The sequence below is a fragment of the Neoarius graeffei genome, chromosome 9 (assembly GCF_027579695.1).
Source record: "Neoarius graeffei isolate fNeoGra1 chromosome 9, fNeoGra1.pri, whole genome shotgun sequence".
In the NCBI taxonomy this organism is placed as follows: domain Eukaryota; kingdom Metazoa; phylum Chordata; class Actinopteri; order Siluriformes; family Ariidae; genus Neoarius; species Neoarius graeffei.
The window spans coordinates 27,853,955-27,874,592 of NC_083577.1; the positions used below are offsets into that span (position 1 = coordinate 27,853,955).

At 41.7% G+C, this 20,638-nt stretch overlaps 1 protein-coding gene across 13 annotated transcripts in view; it reads right to left on the reverse strand.

The window, feature by feature from the left end:
- Positions 1-610: 610 nt before the first annotated feature.
- Positions 611-20,638, reverse strand: part of gtdc1 (glycosyltransferase-like domain containing 1) — a 197,051-nt gene continuing 177,023 nt past the window's right edge. For 9 of the 13 annotated variants that reach the window (XM_060929243.1, XM_060929252.1, XM_060929248.1 and 6 more), the window contains 5 exons: positions 13,527-13,636; positions 10,982-11,126; positions 1,602-1,672; positions 1,113-1,204; positions 611-909 (listed from right to left, as the gene is read on the reverse strand). In XM_060929243.1, the coding sequence (XP_060785226.1) occupies positions 823-909; positions 1,113-1,204; positions 1,602-1,672; positions 10,982-11,126; positions 13,527-13,636 (505 nt within the window). In that variant the 3' untranslated portion in view covers positions 611-822. Of the gene's footprint in view, positions 910-1,112; positions 1,205-1,601; positions 1,673-6,318; positions 6,405-10,981; positions 11,127-13,526; positions 13,637-20,638 lie in introns of those variants that run through there. The other 4 variants (XM_060929253.1, XM_060929251.1, XR_009655337.1 and 1 more) reach the window with 3 other exon arrangements.

Below are 20,638 nucleotides of genomic sequence, written 5' to 3' on the forward strand. Positions count from 1 at the left end.
CTGCACAGGATTAAGGCGCAATCAGTGCGCCGATATAAAAACTGTGAAAACACACATACTTTGCGAAGTATTGAGTTGCACTGTTGAGACATTAAGCCTAGGTCACAACCGGACATACGATTTTTTGGCCGTGCGATTTTTGGCGTTTCCCAAATCGCTGCGTTTTTTTTTTGTTCGTGGAGAAAGACGCACGTTGGCCGGAAGTGTGTCTTGCAACCTGAAAAAAACGTAAGCGCCCGTAGAGTTTGTTTGACATGACAAAGAACCTCTGCGGCCGGTCTACGGCTCGAAAATCAGCACGTCACATGCGCGCCCTCCGTGCGTTTCTTGCACGTAGACCGGCCGTAGGAGCACGTACGGCCGGTTGTGACCGAGGCTTTACAGAGCCTTATTTCCTTGTTTGGTTTCCTGTTTCTCGTCTTTGATTCTGCCGAGTCTACGATAGCCTGTTTGTGCTTCGCTCGACCTGTTGCCCGTTTCACCGTTTTACGATTTTGCCTGCCGTTCTGGATTGTTCTTCACTTGTATTAATAAACACACCTTCTGCACGTCTCGCAACCATCTCTGACAGAATACTTCGCACTCCCTGACAAAGAGAAGCACATTCACCTGTTCATACGTCATGTTTTTAATGGCGCTAAAACAGCCGCCGTCAAACGGTGCGGTCGGAGTCTTGGACTCGACTCGAAATTTTCTTTAATGACTCAGACTTGAACACTGGGGACTCGAGACTGGACTCGGACTCCAGGTTTCGTGACTCGACTCCAACACTGGTCAGTCCCGATTGAGGTTCGTATCGAACTTTGAAGATGCGCACATCTGTCATGACGTCATGTTCCTGGAACCTGTTGCCAACAGCGATCTGTACTCCTGTCCCAAAGCATCCCAGGAAAACCTTCCCGTGTTCACCTACAACAGAGGTATAACATATGATCAGGATACGAACTGATCAAGTCACTGCTTAAAATTCTCACTGAAGAATGTGGAATCTGTGATCAAGGGAGGGGAAAAGAAAAAAAAAAACAACCTCCGTATAACCAACATCCATAATGTGATCAAAAGTCATTATGATATCAACATTACCATATCCGTAGACGTGAATAAAGACCTACCTGAAGAACATGTTGTCTGGCTAAATGAGGATGCTTACAGAAACCCTGAAGTCTCTTAAAAAGTTGCTCAGGTGTTGAGTACAGATATGAACCTGCGTAAAAAAAAAAAAAAAAAGGAGGGAGAAATACATTTTTGATTACACAAAGAAGAAAAAAAAAAAACCTCAAAAGCATGGAGCAGAGACCAACCACTTCCAGCATTAAAAATGCACCCGACTCCATGCTGTTTTATGCTTTACATTATTCAACTGGGCTTGGGTTTTCTTTATTTATATAAAAGTACACCAAAATGTGTCAATGCTTTAGGCTTGAAGATGAATTACTTACTACTCTGGTATAATTTATAACTTTTGTCGATGACAGTTACCATAGTATTTTGTGATGTATGTCATCGGCGATGTAATTTTGTCATCGTGTCATCTTCAAATGTCAAATTCTTCTTCTTTTTAAAAAAAAAAAAAGTAAATTAAAAAATAAATCAAACCCTACCAGGAAATATTTCTGGGTAGACAAGAGCCTTTGGACACAGTGGGTAGCAACCACAATGCACTGCTTCCAACCTGTTTAAGAGAAAACTCCATTTATTCTGTGACATACTGATCAGACATAAAGCTCTACAGCCCTATATACAGTACACACAGTACTGTGAAAAAAGTCTTCGGCACCCTGGTTTTTTTTTTTTTTCCATACAAATTTTGTGATATATTTCTATTTTACGACTTTGACATTATCGAGTCGGTACAAAAACATCTCATTCGTTTTCCGGCACAAAATTAAACGTTACAGAAAAAAAAAAAAGTTTGTATCTGTGCAGCATATTCCATAAGAGAGCACTTTTCCGATTAAAAAAGAAAGCATAATGAAGGCTGCTGGGTTTTGGTGCGAAATGAAGAAGCGAGTGTGAGAGTCAAAGAGTCCGGAAGAACTGCGGCTGGTTCTGTAAGATGCTCAGTAAAACCTACAGCTCATTTCCGCATAAAACTGCACTCACTGCACCTCAGACTACTATTTTTTAATTTTTTTTTTTAAAGCAAAGGGTCGTGACACCAAATATCGACTTTGTTTCATTTATTACGTCTTACTGCTTATAGTATTATTTTAATGTTTAAACATTTCGTTTCATTATTTATTACGCCATTTTTGGTCTCCAGCATTTCTTTACATGCGCCGAAGACTTTTGCGGTATATCTATCTTTGTATATCTTGCTGTATAATATCTATCTTTTTTCAAGCTACATTCACCGGATATCAGCAATCGTGTGCTCTGATTGGCTACTCTACTACTACACTACCGTTCAAAAGTTTGGGGTCACTTTGAAATGTCCTTATTTTTGAAAGAAAAGCACTGTTCTTTTCAATGAAGATCACTTTAAACTAATCAGAAATCCACTCTATACATTGCTAATGTGGTAAATGACTATTCTAGCTGCAAATGTCTGGTTTTTGGTGCAATATCTCCATAGGTGTATAGAGGCCCATTTCCAGCAACTCTCACTCCAGTGTTCTAATGGTACAATGTGTTTGCTCATTGCCTCAGAAGGCTAATGGATGATTAGAAACCCCTTGTACAATCATGTTAGCACAGCTGAAAACAGTTGAGCTCTTTAGAGAAGCTATAAAACTGACCTTCCTTTGAGCAGATTGAGGCTACATCCACACGACAACGGCAATGAGATTTTATTAAAAAAAATATCGCGTCCACATGGGCAACGGATCAGTAAAATATCAGGTCCATATGGCAACGCAACGCTTGCTGAAAACGATGCAATACACATGCCACACCTCTACGTGCGCTGTAAGATGGTCCCATCGGAGACACCAGAACAATAGAAGAAGTAGGACGCATGCGCATAAACCCCTTCTTCTACCCGGCGTGAAGCACTCACTGGAACAAACACACAACAACAAGAAGAAGATGGCTGCGACCACGCGAGGAAATCGTGCCTTCTGTGTGTACAAATTAGTTTTATTAGTGTGCATAGTTTTATATAACTTAATTTTCTTATTGTGTGTGAACATTTTGAAAAGCATTTTTATATAATTTATATAACTTTTTATATTGTGTGTGAACATTTTGAAAAGCAGTCTTATCCAATAAAAAAAAAAAGAAATTCAAGAAATGGTTCAGTTACTTGTTTATTTAAAAGAAAAGCTGTATACAAAAGTGAATGCAATGCAGTGGTTCATACAAAACAGCGAGAGTGCTGCTTGTTCTAGTCATGTGGTTGTGACGTCATCGTAAACAAATCCGTTCTACTCATCCAGACGACTTCGCAACGCCGCCGTTGCCAGATTTTTCCACTCTGGAACCCGTTCTCGTTTTGGGGCACCCAAAACGCCGGTGCCGTGTGGACGCCAGGCCGAAACGATAAACAATTTTATCAGATTCACCTGAATCCGTTGCCGTGTGGACAGCCTCGGAGTTTCAGGAGCGTCACATTTGTGGGGTCGATTAAATGCTCAAAATGGCCAGAAAAATGTCTCGACTCTATTTTCTATTCATTTTACAACTTATGGTGGTAAATAAAAGTGTGACTTTTCATGGAAAACACAAAATTGTCTGGGTGACCCCAAACTTTTGAACAGTAGTGTGTATATATATATAATTTTTGTTGTTGTTGTTTGTTTTCCCACTATCTCCTGTTCCGCACTCCAGCCCAGTCGGTGGCGGTAATGCACCTTTAAGTTGAAAAAAAAAAAAAAGGGCTAAAGAAGAACACCACCCTCAAAAAAAAAAAAGTATTTTTGTATTTTTCAAAAATTACTATTAACCGCATTGTTCATAAATTGCTCCCGTGCATTCATTTCGCCGTTTGTTTCCGTTCTAATCGGAAATGATTTCGTCGGACGTTTTGTGTAAAGTTTTTATTGATCGAATTTGCAAAAAAATAAATAAATAAAAATGCTCCGTTTCTCAAAATCCAGTGAATGCGGATAGAATAACACAGTTATTCCAGTCAATCTTGTCGTACACGGCTTATAGCCGACTATCGGCTCATATCCGACTCGATTTCGTGGAATAACTGTTAAATAAATAAATAAATAAATAAATAAATACACGCGAAATGATTTACTGCTACAACAAGCTGAACAAAGACATGCATTTCCTCTCCGTCGGAAGTCTGTTTTATCCGACAACACTTTCTGTAACGAAGCGCTTTTACAGGATTCCATACTCCGACCCCGAATGAGAAGACGAGGGTGACTGTGGCAAGGGAAAAAAAAAAAAAGTCAGTTCAGCAGGTATGACGAAGAAACCTGCAAAGGAGCCAAAACCCAGAAGTATCCTCTGTATGGACGAGTTTGGTCAAAGTTTTTGGCTGAACACAGACATGGATGGAACTGACGCGTCACCGTGTCAAAGCTACAACATCCTCGGTGAATCTGGAGCCTCGCCTCATCCGAACCCGCCCTATTAGCTGCCAGCGGAAAATGACCGGCTGTTTAAATATTTTGTAGAATGAGCGTTAATATTTCACGAGTCCATGCATCACTCGCCTCGCCATCAGATCACCATCTCATTCCCCATGCTAAAGCCATGCATATTTTAATATCCGATTAGCTCGCTGACATTCAGTGCTGAATTTCTGTAGATTTGATTGAGCCTTCTCAAAAAAACTTTTTTCTTCATGTCGGTTTTAATGTCCGTCATGGTTTGAAGTGACACTTTTCTCTCAGTCTGGTCCCTCGTGTTTCAAAGATGCTTCCACCCCAAGCGGTTAAATCTGTCTAATGCAAGGCGCTCGATCTCTTTTCCATCAGACGCCAGACAGTAATCAGAACTATAAACTAAATATAAACCATCAAGTGCAACCAACGATGTTTCCTTCACTGATCTACCGCTGGGTGAGCGTGGAAACTCGTAGGCGCTTGGCTCCGGTCTCATGAAACTGATTAAGATCAGCTCCATGTCAATGCAGTTAATGTGCGAGCGCACAAATGCTTATCAGGCTTTTCATCTCAAATATAATTAGCCGATCGTTCTGCTTGGCGGCCTCGCTGTTTTTTTTCTGCCGGGCATGGATGGGTGTCTGCTGACAATTAATTAGATTAGGCTAATTTCCACAATAACGAGGGCAGAGTGCGGTAGAGAAAGTCCCTTCACGTGGGCGTGGTGCTTTTCATCATGTGGTGTGGCACAAAGGAAAGTTACAAGGAACCTCATCAGAGCTGCCAGTAAATTTAGGCAAATGTGTGTCTAGCTAATAATATACTGGATCTATTGTATAAACTCAAGGGCCTCCTTGTTTGTTCGCGTTCCTATAGTTGGACGATCTTAAGCAAGCGCTCGCGTTTTTCTTTCCAGGCTCTTTGAGAAGAATTGCATTGCCGTTCCTCAAATCTTACACACTAGACTGTGGTTAGGTCGCCGCAGTGATGTAGGTCTGCTTTCATTGAAATATGGCGCTCTTTACCAAGCGCTTAAAGCAGATACGCAGAACCTTTAATTCTAAATGCATTTCTGAGTTGATAGTATCTCCATCCTTGACTCTTGTACGCTGCATAAATGGGAATAAAAAAATATATTTTTGAGAGTTAAAATCGACCGCAAAGTCGGCATTGGAGCTGCCCTGCTGAGCCAGCCAGCCCCGAGTGCGTGATGTCACGGCGGGAACCGGTTTTACGGCCGAGGCCTTTTACAGCTATAGACCAAAGTCATATAAATAAACATTTACGGTGAAAGTAAGAAATACCGTTACCGACTTGCTCAACTAAGACTGATTTGACTTCATTGATTGTGGGTTGACTCTCATTAAAACAGGATGGGTGTTATAACTTATGCAACATACATGTACATGCATGCGTTTTCACTGATAAAACGTAAAAGGCTAATTAAATAATCAGATGAACTGAGACAATCACATTCTGAAGCAAATTAAATCTTATACCGGTAACTAAAACACACAATACAAGTTACACGTATTAATCTAAATGCAGGTAAACAACGAGTGTTGTTGTTTTTGTTGTTTCGTATCCAAATGAGAGTCGCGTCTTACCCGTCTGTGTTCTCGCTTCTTGAAGGCCGACCTTGTGGCCGATTGTTTTGAAACAATCTGACTTTCAGTCCTCCGTTCGTTCGCTTCTTCCACATAAGGGCGAGATATTGCTGCTGAGACGAGCATATCCAGCAGAGAAATCAGACGGCTGGTCCACTCATTCTCCATTTTCACCACACTGAGTACTCCGCCATTACTGCTCGGCTCAGGCAATAGATAGTTTTCACATGACGTCACAGAGTCGGGGATTCCCTAGTGGCGGCCATCTTGTGGGGCAAGCTTACCGTCCGGGTCACTGAGCACACATTGTAATGCGCGAGTTACATTTATTTATATATTATTTACATTTATAGTCACATTATTACTATTTAAAGCTAGCAATGGTGCACACCTGTTGTATTCACGGCTGTCGTAATAGGTCAGATGATGACGTCAAGCGGAGCTTTTATGGAATTCCCACTGTACGGGAGCACGAAGGCGAGCAAACAAAGAAACTCGGCATGCAAAGGAGAAATCTATGGCTTGCGAGAATCAACCGCAAGGATTATCAGCCTTCCAAACACAGCAAAGTCTGCTCCGATCATTTTATAAGTGGTAAGTTGTTTAAATAAACAATCAATTGTGTTTAAGTTTGTTTTTGGAAACCAAAACATCGTGAAACAATCTCTGGAGAATGCCTAACTGGAACCGCTGAGTGTACGTTTACATTGACTCGATATTATACACACACATATATTTATATGCAGTGTTGAGAGCTCTAAAATTCCAATGTTTACATACCTTGGCTGTAATTAGGACATGACTGTCACTTGTTTTTACATGGTGGACTTCACGGACCCAGCCACAGACAAAATGATTGTATGACTCCAGCAACTTGTATGCTTTGAGGTCGTCAAGTGTGTAGGCACTTTTACTATTCACGAAATAGTTCACAATATCAGGGTACGATATGGATGGCAGCCCTGCATAGTCACTGGAAAATGCATCTTTGTCCACTTTGTAGGGGTCAATTCCCCCAATCAAGGCCAGTTTGGCTGCATACCGTTGTCGTGAGATGTCGTCTAATGTATCTATATACTTCTGTTTGCTTGATTTTGCCGACATTGATCTTTATTTTAGAAAACTGACTATATAACTTCATAAATTCGTCCGAGATAACGTAGCCGGTAATGGCGATGGTCCGTTTTGTTTGCCCCACAAGATGGCAGCTGGGGGGCGTTCCCCGGAATGCCGTGACGTCAGTGAAAACTATCTATTATTAAAACCCACGATGGAACGGGACGTCACCGGTTTTAGCAACAACTGCAAGGAGGTAACTGCCTGAGTGATAATATGTCAGGTCACGTCCCATTCCATCCCATCCCATCCCATCCCAGGTTTTACCAACAACCCTCGGCTCACGCTCCGGGAGAACTGGTGCAACTGAACTTACTTTCCTTTTCTTGTAGTCTTCTTTAATTGTTGGTACTGCACCCTCTTTCAATACGGGCTTATACCCAACACTCCTCAACAGATCAGAGGTGTCATACGAGTCTTCAGTAAAATGTGGAGAGCAGAGGACAGACCACTTCGTAGATGCCCAATGTGCCCGTGAACTTCTCGCAAAACGCGTCCAAATCTTTGCAGTTTGAACATTCTTGGGCCATGAATGCAACATAAATCCACCTTCTGTCGTGTTGCTGCACCTGCCAGCAAAACATCTACGTGGCATGGCGATAAATTAGCTCAAAATTTAGCTAAAAAAAAAGGCGCAATCAAATCTCAACCATTCTCATTCACATGTGGACTGAACTCTGGACTAGAATTCAGCCTGAATAGTTTTTGTTTTTTTAAAGGTGCTTTCATGTACTTCATTCATTCATCTTCAGTAAGTGTTTTATCCTGGTCTGGGTCACGCTGGATCTGGAGGTAGGGTGGGAGGGAGCAAGCCTGTGGTGACGGTGGCGAGGAAAAACTCCCTCAGACGACATGAGGTAGAAACCTCGAGAGGAACCAGACTCAAAAGGGAACCGATCCTCATTTGGGTGATAACAGATAGCATGATTATAAATAAATCGCTTCTATAACAGTGTCCTATAGAGTCACAAAGTACAATGGTGCTCGAAGGTTTGTGAACCCTTTAGATTTTTCTGTATTTCTGCATAAATATGACCTAAAACATCATCAGATTTTCACACAAGTCCTATAAGTAGATAAAGAGAACCCAGTTAAACAAATGAGACAAAAATATTATACTTGGTCATTTATTTATTGAGGAAAATGATCCAATATTACATATCTGTGAGTGGCAAAAGTATGTGAACGATCATTTTCAGTATCTGGTGTGACCACCTTGTGCAGCAATAACTGCAACTAAACGTTTGCAGTAACTGTTGAGTCCTGCACACCGGCTTGGAGGAATTTTAGCCCGTTCCTCCGTACAGAACAGCTTCAACTCTGGGATGTTGGTGGGTTTCCTCACATGAACTGCTCACTTCAGGTTCTTCCACAACATTTCGATTGGATTAAGGTCAGGACTTTGACTTGGCCATTCCAAAACATTAACTTTATTCTTCTTTAACCATTCTTTGGTAGAATGACTTGTGTGCTTAGGGTCGTTGTCTTGCTGCATGACCCACCTTCTCTTGAGATTCAGTTCATGAACAGATGTCCTGACATTTTCCTTTAGAATTCGCTGGTATAATTCAGCATTCATTGTTCCATCAATGATGGCAAGCCGTCCTGGCCCAGATGCAGCAAAACAGGCCCAAACCATGATACTACCACCACCATGTTTTACAGATGGGATAATGTTCTTATGCTGGAATGCAGTGTTTTCCTTTCTTCAAACATAATGCTTCTCATTTAAACCAAAAAGTTCTATTTTGGTCTCATCCGTCTACAAAACATCTTTCCAATAACCTTCTGGCTTGTCCACGTGATCTTTAGCAAACTGCAGACGAGCAGCAATGTTCTTTTTGGAGAGCAGTGGCTTTCTCCTTGCAACCGTGCCATGCACACCATTGTTGTTCAGTGTTCTCCTGATGGTGGACTCATGAACATTAACATTAGCCAATGTGAGAGAGGCCTTCAGTTGCTTAGAAGTTACCCTGGGATCCTTTGTGACCTCACCGACTATTACATGCCTTGCTCTTGGAGTGATCTTTGTTGGTCGACCACTCCTGGGGAGGGTAACAATGGTCTTGAATTTCCTCCATTTGTACACAATCTGTCTGACTGTGGATTGGTGGAGTCCAAACTCTTTAGAGATGGTTTTGTAACCTTTTCCAGCCTGATGAGCATCAACAACGCTTTTTCTGAGGTCCTCAGAAATCTCCTTTGTTCGTGCCATGATACACTTCCACAAACACGTGTTGTGAAGATCAGACTTTGATAGATCCCTGTTCTTTAAATAAAACAGGGTGCCCACTCACACCTGATTGTCATCCCATTGATTGAAAACACCTGACTCTAATTTCACCTTCAAATTAACTGCTAATCCTAGAGGTTCACAAACTTTTGCCACTCACAGATATGTAATATTGGATCATTTTCCTCAATAAATAAATGACCAAGTATAATATTTTCATCTCATTCGTTTAACTGGGTTCTTTTTATCTACTTTTAGGACTTGTGTGAAAATCTGATGTTGTTTTAGGTCATATTTATGCAGAAATATAGAAAATTCTAAAGGGTTCACAAACTTTCAAGCACCACTGTATAACTGTGTAACCAGGAAATTCATTCTAGTTTTAGCATGAAATCTATTTTGCTGAAGTTATAAACCGTTCATGACATCCAACTGCAGTCCTAAAGTTAGCAAGTCAGCTGTAGTTCTCAGACATAAAAACATTAATGTAAGTGTCCAGAGCGTCTTCCAAGTGTTTTTTTTTTTTACAAACGCAAAACATAAAAACAGCGTTATAAACATGGCTAGAAACAAACGTGACCGTCATGAGGCTACTTCGCAAAGCCTATGTGAAAACAGCGTCTGTATCCGCATGTGCCGATTGCACTCAAATCAGTATCAGGTGTTTCCCGTAATGACTGGGTCCCAAGTGGCTCGAACTGCGCCAGACACGAGTGTGCGAAGGCGTAGCAGTCAAGTGTTCGCGTGCTGTCTGACCACAACTTTTAGCTCAAGTGTACTGCTGTGCACCGCCACCTCATTTTCATCGATAACCCATCGCAAAGCATCGTGTGCCCGTAGCTTAATGAGGTGAATATGACGTCGGATGCAACCCTGCAATTCTTCCCTAGTACAAGTAAAAATGAGGTTCAACTTTAAAAAAAACAAACATGATGGTGCTTCGCGGCCCATGGAAACACTGACCTAAAGGAAACCTACACAGTCACAAGAAGACCTCGAGCTCAGGATTGAACCAGTGACCCTGGAGCTACGAAGCACCAGGAAAAAAAAAAAAAAACCTTTTCCTGACTCAAAAAAATACCTCAGAGTATATTTCTAGCAAACGTAGTCTCGAACAGGCTCAGACTGACGTTTTTGGGTTCAAACTACACTTCACCCTGAACAAACATGCCCTGTTCCATCTCCTCCTGGCCTGATGTAACCGCACACCACTCACTCAGTCCTATTAGAGGTCTTCTATTTGTGCATGTCGAAGCAAGCGTACCAAATTTTGTTAGATTCTGGCACCCAGTACACTGTCAACTGGTCCTGCTATAAAGCCACAGTCGGGAAACCCCATTTGTAAATGTTAATAAACAATTAAATGTTGAGTAAACGCCCTTCATTAGCTGACCCCCCCCTTCCCAATAACGTTATTTAGTTTTGGTAAGTCGTGCCATTATGGATGTTTCCTGATCCTTCCACAAATTCACAGTGGGGCCACTCCATTCATGAGAGAAAACGCCCTTCATTAGCAGACTTACATGGCCACGCCGAAGAACTCGTGCTTGGCCGTGGAAACGACAACATCTGCTTGGCACAGCGTTCTGAGGTAGTCCTCCTTACTGGGCATGAAACCCCAGTGGCGGATGTGGCGAGCCAACTGTTCCTTAGCCTCGGAGAAGATGCCTGCAAAGTCCAAGACCTCAACGTCAAACACACGGGTAATTAACAGAAAGAGGCAAGTTTCTGCTCCGGACACTAGTTTGTCCGTGAACGAAAAACAGGCGAGGCAGTCATAACGTTCGGATGTATATTAAAAAAAAAGGGCTAAAATAATCAATGGTGATCCTATTAGTGAAATCAAAATGGATTAAAAGAGTTTTTAGCATGATTGCCTTCCGAGCAACCGTAAACATCATTTCGAAATATGGTGCCTTTTCCACCCCTCGTAAGCTGTTTATGCTACTATAAAAGTTTAGGCCTCGACAGAAGAGATTCCTCTAAGGTGCTGTGTGTGTGTGTGTGTGTGTGTGTGTGTGTGTGTGTGTGTGAATTAACTTAAGGAAACACTATAAATATCCAAGTCTGTCCAAAAGACATTAAAGCATAATCATCTGCTAATGGAAGCATGTTCTGGCGATGAAAATGGCACGAGTACATGCCGTACAGGACGACCGGATGATCTCTGAACTTCGTGTATAAATATTCGTGTACATAAAATGAAAAAAAAAAAAAAAACACATATACAGTTCGGTCCATAAATATTTGGACAGAGGCAACGTTTTTCTAATTTTGGTTCTGTACGTTACCACAATGAATTTTGAACAAAACAATTCAGATGCAGTTGAAGTTCAGACTTTCAGCTTTAATTCAGTGGGTTGAACAAAATGATTGCATAAAAATGTGAGGAACTAAAGCATTTTTTAAACACAATCCCTTCATTTCAGTCATTGGACAAATTAAATAATTGCAAATAAAATGTTCATTTCTAATACTTGGTTGAAAACCCTTTGTTGGCAATGACTGCCTGAAGTCTTGAACTCATGGACATCACCAGACGCTGTGTTTCCTCCTTTTTAATGCTCTGCCAGGCCTTTACTGCAGCGGTTTTCAGTTGCTGTTTGTTTGTGGGCCTTTCTGTCTGAAGTTTAGTCTTTAACAAGTGAAATGCATGCTCAATTGGGTTGAGATCAGGTGACTGACTTGGCCATTCAAGAATATTCCACTTCTTTGCTTTAATAAACTCCTGGGTTGCTTTGGCTTTATGTTTTGGGTCATTGTCCATCTGTATTATGAAACGCCGACCAATCAGTTTGGCTGGATTTGAGCACACAGTATGTCTCTGAATACCTCAGAATTCATCCGGCTGCTTCTGTCCTGTGTCACATCATCAATAAGCACTAGTGACCCAGTGCCACTGGCAGCCATGCATGCCCAAGCCATCACACTGCCTCCGCCGTGTTTTACAGATGATGCGGTATGCTTTGGATCATGAGCTGTACCACGCCTTCGCCATACTTTTTTCTTTCCATCATTCTGGTAGAGGTTGATCTTGGTTTCATCTGTCCAAAGAATGTTCTTCCAGAACTGTGCTGGCTTTTTTAGATGTTTTTTAGCAAAGTCCAATCTAGCCTTTTTATTCTTGAGGCTTATGAGTGGCTTGCACCGTGCAGTGAACCCTCTGTATTTACTTTCATGCAGTCTTCTCTTTACGGTAGATTTGGATATTGATACGCCTACCTCCTGGAGAGTGTTGTTCACTTGGTTGGCTGTTGTGAAGGGGTTTCTCTTCACCATGGAAATTATTCTGCGATCATCCACCACTGTTGTCGTCTGTGGGCGTCCAGGTCTTTTTGCATTGATGAGTTCTCACCAGTGCTTTCTTTCTTTTTCTTTCTTTCTTTCTCAGGATGTACCAAACTGTAGATTTTGCCACTCCTAATATTGTAGCAATTTCTCGGATGGGTTTTTTCTGTTTTCGCAGCTTAAGGATGGCTTGTTTCACCTGCATGGAGAGGTCCTTTGACCGCATGTTTTCCTCACAGCAAAATCTTCCAAATGCAAGCACCACACCTCAAATCAACTCCAGGCCTTTTATCTGCTTAATTGAGAATGACATAATGAAGGAATTGCCCACACCTGCCCATGAAATAGCCTTTGAGTCAATAGTACAATTACTTTTGGTCCCTTTAAAAACAGGGTGGCACATGTTAAGGAGCTGAAACTCCTAAACCCTTCATCCAGTTTTAATGTGGATCCCCTCAAATGAAAGCTGAAAGTCTGGACTTTATGTCCATGTCCATTATATCACTATAACTTGAATATGTTTCAGTAAACAGGTAAAAAAACAAAAATTTGTGTCAGTGTCCAAATATATATGGACCTAACTGTAAAAGTTACTTCCACAGAAAAAGACACAGTCTAATAAGGAATTGCTTATTTGCGAATGAAAAACTGTCACGCAGTGTGACCGGATTCTTTCATTCTTAAAAGCAACGTTCTCGATTTAACGTTGAAAATAAAAAAAAAATCGGTCATCCTGCGCGACAGCTCTTCCTTTCCGCATCTTCACGGGTCTCGGCGTACCTGGTACTTCGGTAAATGTTTCCCCGAGGACGGACACTTCAAAGCTCAGCTCTCGCTCTCTCAGCTTGAGCAAAGTCTGGAAGAACAGCTCAGGGTCTTTGTCGTGTTCCCTTCAAAGAAAGAAAACGAATATGACTGGTTGGGTACGACGATATTAAAGTGTGGAATTAAAACAAGACGGACTAATAGCCGTGCCAAAAAAAAAAACCGGACCTAAATAAAATCTGCTTGTGGTGTAGATTTCGGAAAGCCATGAATATTAATAGCAACAAACACACAGTGTTCTGTAAACGGATCAGTGCGTCTGTCTCTCTCTTTCTCTGTCCTTTAAAGTCATAACTCAAACCATCTCCTGCTAAGGCTACACGCCCAACGATTTCGGTCGAAACGTACGAGCTGGAAATAAATATCAAATGGTTCTTCCATTTCTCCTGTAACACAGTCCAGAAGTGAGCCAAAGGCCCAGCACATGGGGTCCGCTCTACGCTCGGAGAGTGCTGCCAAAGCCTTTTCATTTTGCAGCTCATTTCCTTCTTTGAGTGCCTTTAAACAAAAACCGGCCTTCCTTTCCAAAAGTGACGTTTGTTGAAGGTCGAAGGCAGATTACTGAAGCGCTTGACAAAAGATGCCACCCCGCCTGGGCCGAAGCTCTTTAGATGAGGTATTAGCACAAAGCTTATTTATCCTCATTTCTGCTTCTTTTATGCTGCCACGTTCCCCTGTGGCTCGGCGCTGATTCCCTCATTAATTTCACATCTTCTTTGAATTGAACATGTGAATGTAACCCTCCTCCGGTCTAAGCGCGGCTGACCCGTGGTGAGGTGACATGGCGCCTATTACCCGTCCTGTCAGCGGAGTAAATAAAAACGTAATCTTCGCGCGGCGTGACGCCTTATTCCCTACTGACACCGAAGCCCAGGGTTAATTAATATGTCAGCTATGCTAGTCCGGGATTGCAGGAAGCTCGATGTGTTGCTGGCACGTTAGGAGTCTGACGAGAGAACGCAGCAGAATGTCACTGCCAGTCCTGCGGATCGGGTTTTTGTACCGCTTGCAATATTAAGTTTGAAAGCAGACCAAAATATCCACTGCTGTGCACGTCGCATTCGATTACTCGGAAGCATCACGGATGTTCTGTAAGGCAGCGATTTCTGCACACCATTGTTTGGGTTTCTCTTCTTCCGGCCAAACGCGCAGAGCCCTTTCGGTTCCGTAAACAGTCTTCGATTGAACGCGGCTCGATCGGCCGCTACAACACGGAGCACAAATAAAACAAATCAAGAAACGCTTGTTCAGTAGGGACCCTCATTAGCGGCGTCCTTTAACACTTAAAAGACTATCATCCTCTCATCCAGACAGCTGTGATTAAATATTCCGCTTTAAGTCGCACCCAAGAGGTGCATTTTGAAGGGGCGGAAAAAAATATATATCTCGGACTATATTTACAGCGGACGTTAAAAGCGTTCGAAGTGAAAAGGAGTAAATTAATGGGATGGTTGAAAGCCCAGGCACGGGAGATCAGGGGATTGATAAAACAGACCCCAAAAAAAACTATTTCTCTATGCATTATGGAACCTCCAGTGCATATTCAATTAATGCAAGGAAAATGTGAACAACATATTGTTTTGATCATGTTTATAAAATTGGATTTTCAGATTTTATATTCTTGGCTACTTGAGCCAGATAAAGCTGTTTCCAATTGAGCGCTGAATGGCAGCTCTCTTCGAAACATGCTGCACATCCCTGAACGCTGGACTGAAACTGTTGTCTAATATGTTGCATATTTCCAAATGCTGAACAGCAAATGTTTTCTAATTTGGGTTCGGGAATGTGCTGTTGAAGCTGCTAGTCTGGCGCGCGTCATGCTCTTCAATGCACAGTCACTCCGAAATGGCAGAGTTTTGGCTGCGAGCTCGGAGGACAGGGTGGTGCCAGAGGAGCGTTCGGGGCAGTGCCAACGTGGTGCGGTGATGCGTCAGTGCCCACGTCTCTTACGCTTGCTGATTAGCGCCTCGAGAACAGACTGGGAGGGGGGAGAAGAAAAAAAAAAAGAAAGAAAAACAGAATGATGCACAAATATGTCTGGATTTGCAGAAGGAAGAACACAGCGCAGGTCCAGGAGGTTTTTCCTTTCCCTTTCCCACTTCGAATTACTGTCTATGAAATATTATTATTATACATACGGGCCACTTTTTCCATGGAATAAAAACTATGCCCTTCTCGTGGCGTGTTCTCATATCGCTTATCCTCCATGTATTACGCCGCTCTCCCCAATGGAGAATGAGCGTTCAATATTGTTTTGTTTTTTTTCATGGTGCGGTTGCCATCAAATCCTGCGCTCTGATTGGCTGGCGAGCGGAGTTACGGACCCCGGTTACGGACCTCTGGCGACTCGCTCGTTCACAACAACAACAAACATGGTAGAATTTTTTGTCAACATTTATCTTTTTTTTTTTAAATTTATTTATCAGATTATCAAAAATCTTATACATTTTTGCCAGCATTTCTCAGGAGAACATCATTAATTTTACAGCATGGATAGCGATAACGACAGTGTTCACAGCGAAAGCGAGTTTTACTACCCTGAGGAAGAAGAAATCAAAGAAAACATTTCAGGAGAAAGCTAAAAACCTCTAACTGTTGCTAACGCCGAGCAAAAACATGGCTGAATCCTGAATGACTCCTATTTGTATAAATAGGGGACGACATAGGTGGCAAAATGTAGTTTTTTTCCTGCCATGCAAGTGCACTTGTATACCGAGGAGGAAGCAATTTGCATTACAGCCATGAACGAGGATTCAAAATGGCGGCTCGGCTCGGTTTTCCCTTTCGGGCGCTCTCGTTTTCTGTTAGAATTTGGTAAAGAAAAAAATAAATATATTATTTACCAGCTTAAGGTCGGCCCGTATGGTGAAATACCGTGACCTCGGCCTTGAATACTGACCTCAGCCCAGAGGGCCTCGCTCAGTACTTTCAAGACCTCGGTCACGGTGTTTCATAGCCTGGGCCCGCCCATCCTAAGTGTGACGCAACACGGGGGGCTGTTGCGAGCTTAGTCTGGCAAGGCAAGCTATCTCCAGCTCTTCCAAGCTCCCGAAAAATCGGGAGCCAATCAACTTTGAGCATCTCCAACGGCCCTGGGTAGAGGCGTGTTCAAGGCAGTGACGTAGTAGAACTGCGACCGGAAGCCATAGATTGTTTACAGAATCTATGCCGGAAGCGCTTCATTCACTAGAAACATTACGAACATGGAGCAGCGGCAAGCCTTTGACACAGCGGTAGATGCTGTATTGAAAGCATTCAACGGGAAGTTCTCATTGAAAACGGAGCCCTGGAGGTATTTATCTTCTTCCTGTTACTCAAGCAGTTTCCGTCGCATCACATACGTCAGAGGAAAGAGTGATGTGATTGGTTTAAGCTTCGTCACAGCCTTTTCTGGCTTCGACCAGTAGCAAACTGAGGCATTTCAGGGAGGCGGGTCAACCACGCGCTTTGGGAAACGGTTGGGCTTAATATCTTTGCCAGACCAAATGCTCGCAGAGCTTTGAAGTCGCGTTAGCCAGACTAGGTATTTCACCATACGGACCTTCCAGCTGGTAAATAAATAACATATGTGTGTGTATATATATATATATATATATATATATATATATATATATTGCACATTGTCAAGACAACACAATGTCACACTTCAGAGCTCATGCGAAGAGCCAATGACAGAACTTTTCTGCTGCGCGCGCGCACAATCATTTCTTTATCGACTGTGAAAGAGAGAAGGCGGGGCTAATCCAGTGCTCGGTCTAAGCACGAAATAAATAAACTGAAAACTGAAACTGATGACGCACTGAACATCCGAAAGGCTACCGAGACTTCATTAGATATTCTTCATGTGTATTTACAAGAGAAAAACATACCAACGGACATCGAAAAACTGGAAAAGAGACACATCGGAGATGTAAAACTTCCGCACTAGTGAGTGACCGTGACAGCTTGTAAATAAACATGGCCGTGAGGTTTGTGTCGTTAAAAGCGGAAGATTTTGAGAGAATTTTGGCTGCCGGGTCGCTCCGCTGTGTGTGTCGTTGTCGATGTTGATTTTAAAAGTAGCTAAGTAAACTACACACGGAAAATAATAATAATATTCGGCTTGACTGCGCTAGCACTGGCCTTCGCTAACACTACACCGGCTGGAAGGTAACTGAACTGCCGCGCTAACAGCACCGAGTCGCAGGTAAGCTAGTACTGGCCTTTGAGAATGCTGATATGAAGCGTGTGTATGTATAATAATAATAACAATAATAATAATAATAATAATAATATTGGCTGACTTTTTTTTCGTGGTATATCAGATATATTCCATTCAGCTACTCGTCTTCGATTATATCTTGGAATATATCTGATAGACCACTCAATGCCAGCCAACATCATTTAATTATTATCCATACAGGACACTTTTTCGATGGAATAAAAACGTGTGTTCTATTCCCTTCTAGCGGGTTTCATTCGTTTGGTTTGACAGCATGTAATATTGTTAGCGTATCGCGTATCCTGCGTGTATTACGTCATGCTACCCAATTGAGAACGAGCGTTGAATATGGTTTACGATGTCGCGTGGCTGTCAAGACAACATGACGTCGCACGTCGGAGATGTAAAACTTCCGCGCTAGCGAGCAAGCGACCGCGACAATTTGGAAACAAACGTGGCCGCCAGGTTTGCTTCGTTAAAGACGGAAGATGTTGAAAGAAATTTGGAAAAAGAAGGATGCGCTGAACACCCGAAAGAAATATGTATAATAATTATAAGTAAAAAGAATACCCTGATCATTTTAAACTGATAGATATCTCCCGTTACTATTAAGCCTGTTTTGATATACTCGACAGTTCATGTTCAGGAACGTTAAAGTCAAACATGTTCATATTAAAGCCACCGAATACAGACGGTCAGAAATCATGCAGGCACGAGCGTGAAACTTGTCTGTGCTGGATTCATAAATGAGTTTCAGTACGTCAGTCAAGTAAAAAGTCCACGTGATGGTAATATTAGTGTTAGTAATATTCCTGTGTGCCTCGTTTCTTAGAGCTGTGTGCGAGGGACTGTTTTGTTTCTTTTTTAATCCTCGGTCTCTGAGAACACACAAACTGAAAACTGCAACTCGTCCTTTCCTTCGTTTTTTCTTCCCTCTCGTTCAGTTAAGAGCTAGTGTTCATTTGTCTGAAGCTTTAGGGTCATTCTACGAAACTGGTGCCTTTTGTGTCCGCATAATTTCATGACCTCTAAAAAATGTCAGAAATTGTGAAAATGTATTTCAAATTAACAAAACTGTTTATTTAAGTGTTGTGAATTACACAATGCATGTTTTACTGTCACTGTAAACAAAAATCCTACATTTTTTTCATCTTTTTATCATATACACAACCTATTTTCCCATGTCCGGGAAGTCCCGTATGGAATTTGCACCTAACATATTTACATAAATATATACATTTTTCCAACAATTTTTATTAATTTCATGAATAAAATTACATCCTTCGTAAAATACAATAGTTTTGTTTAGAATAAAAGTATCATTTATTATCTAAAAATCACAATTTATGCTCGTCCCACAATTTTACATACCACCCTGTAACGCTTACACGTTTTGGCTGTTAGAAAGACAGTGTCTCTTTAAGTGACATCACAGGAAGCTGATGACATCACTCAAACCCTTGGTCAAAGTCAGGATCCCAAGCAGGCAAGTTCCCACACAATTTGATATGATTTATTTGCTCTTTTTGGTAGTTAGATAGGGTCCGTTAAGCTTAACCTTACCACCCTGTAACGCATAATAGACAGGGAAACTATAAAAAATTCTTGTTATTTTCAGCTTTTAAGGAAAATAGAGAGATTTGTAAACTGGATTGTACACTTGTTAGCTATGCTAGTTATTATCAGAACTAGCTGAGGTCATTCTGAGGTGAAATTTACCACCCTGTAACATACCACCCTTTAACACTTTGTATTCAAATTTAGTGCATCTTGTCCGTTACAGGGTGGTAAAACACATGACACCTGGGTCACAATAAAAAGGATAATATTAACAGGAATTTATGCACGAAGTGGGAAAATACATTTTTTTGCTGCTCTGATGTCACATATTTAATATGAGTATCTTAAAAAAATAGCTTAAATTATTTTTTTAAGAATTGCAATGTGGAAAAGGCATCGGTTTCATAGAATGACCCTTTAATGCTGGGCATACACTGTGCGATTTTTGACACGATTTTCACTCGTGCGACTATTTTGGAGATCGGGCCGAGTTTTGGCTCAATCGTGCGTCTCGGATCGTGTAGTATACATGGGGTACCGACAAGCGATTAACACCTCACGACCTCCTCCCGATCGATCGGATGAAAATCAAACCTGTTTGAAATCCTGAGCATCGGATCGTATAGTGTGAGAACAGGAATCGAAAGCTGCGTGCTGTTTACCCCTGCGATTCACTCGTACAGTGTGAGCAGCAGCTGAATACCACGATTGAAAAAAATCGCCCAGCTTAACATGCCGCTTAAGTTGCTGAGGAAAATCTGAATTTTGGAAAATTTGGCAACCCGTCTCCAGACAAAATGCATCACTCAAGACCAAACCGTCTACTATTACGACACACGACATATTTAATCATTTTTATTCTATCTGGATATGAGCGATCGCACGCTCTGATTGGCTACTCTACTACTAAGCTATCAGCTCATACACAGCGAGTAGAGAAAAACAAAATGGCGGCGCGTGTTGCTGAATGAACCGAGGACGAAATAAACACTCTCCACGAAAACAAAACCACACACACACACACAAAAAAAACAAGCAGTACGATATGGAAAGAAAGTATTTAATGGTAAGAACTTTTTTTTTTCTTCAAGCATTATTATTTTTTTCCACAAATTGCTCCTGGTTTGTTCACATTCTTCATGTTTAAGCATGAAAATGTGTTGAATTTTTCAGACTGGTTCAAAAGCTCAAAGGAGTTTGAAAACTACAGAACTGAAATGCCCAAGGAAGAGTTAAATAGACGTTTAAAACTGTTCTATACTGCGGCACGACAGCAAGACGGGACTTTCGACAAAGGAACGACAAT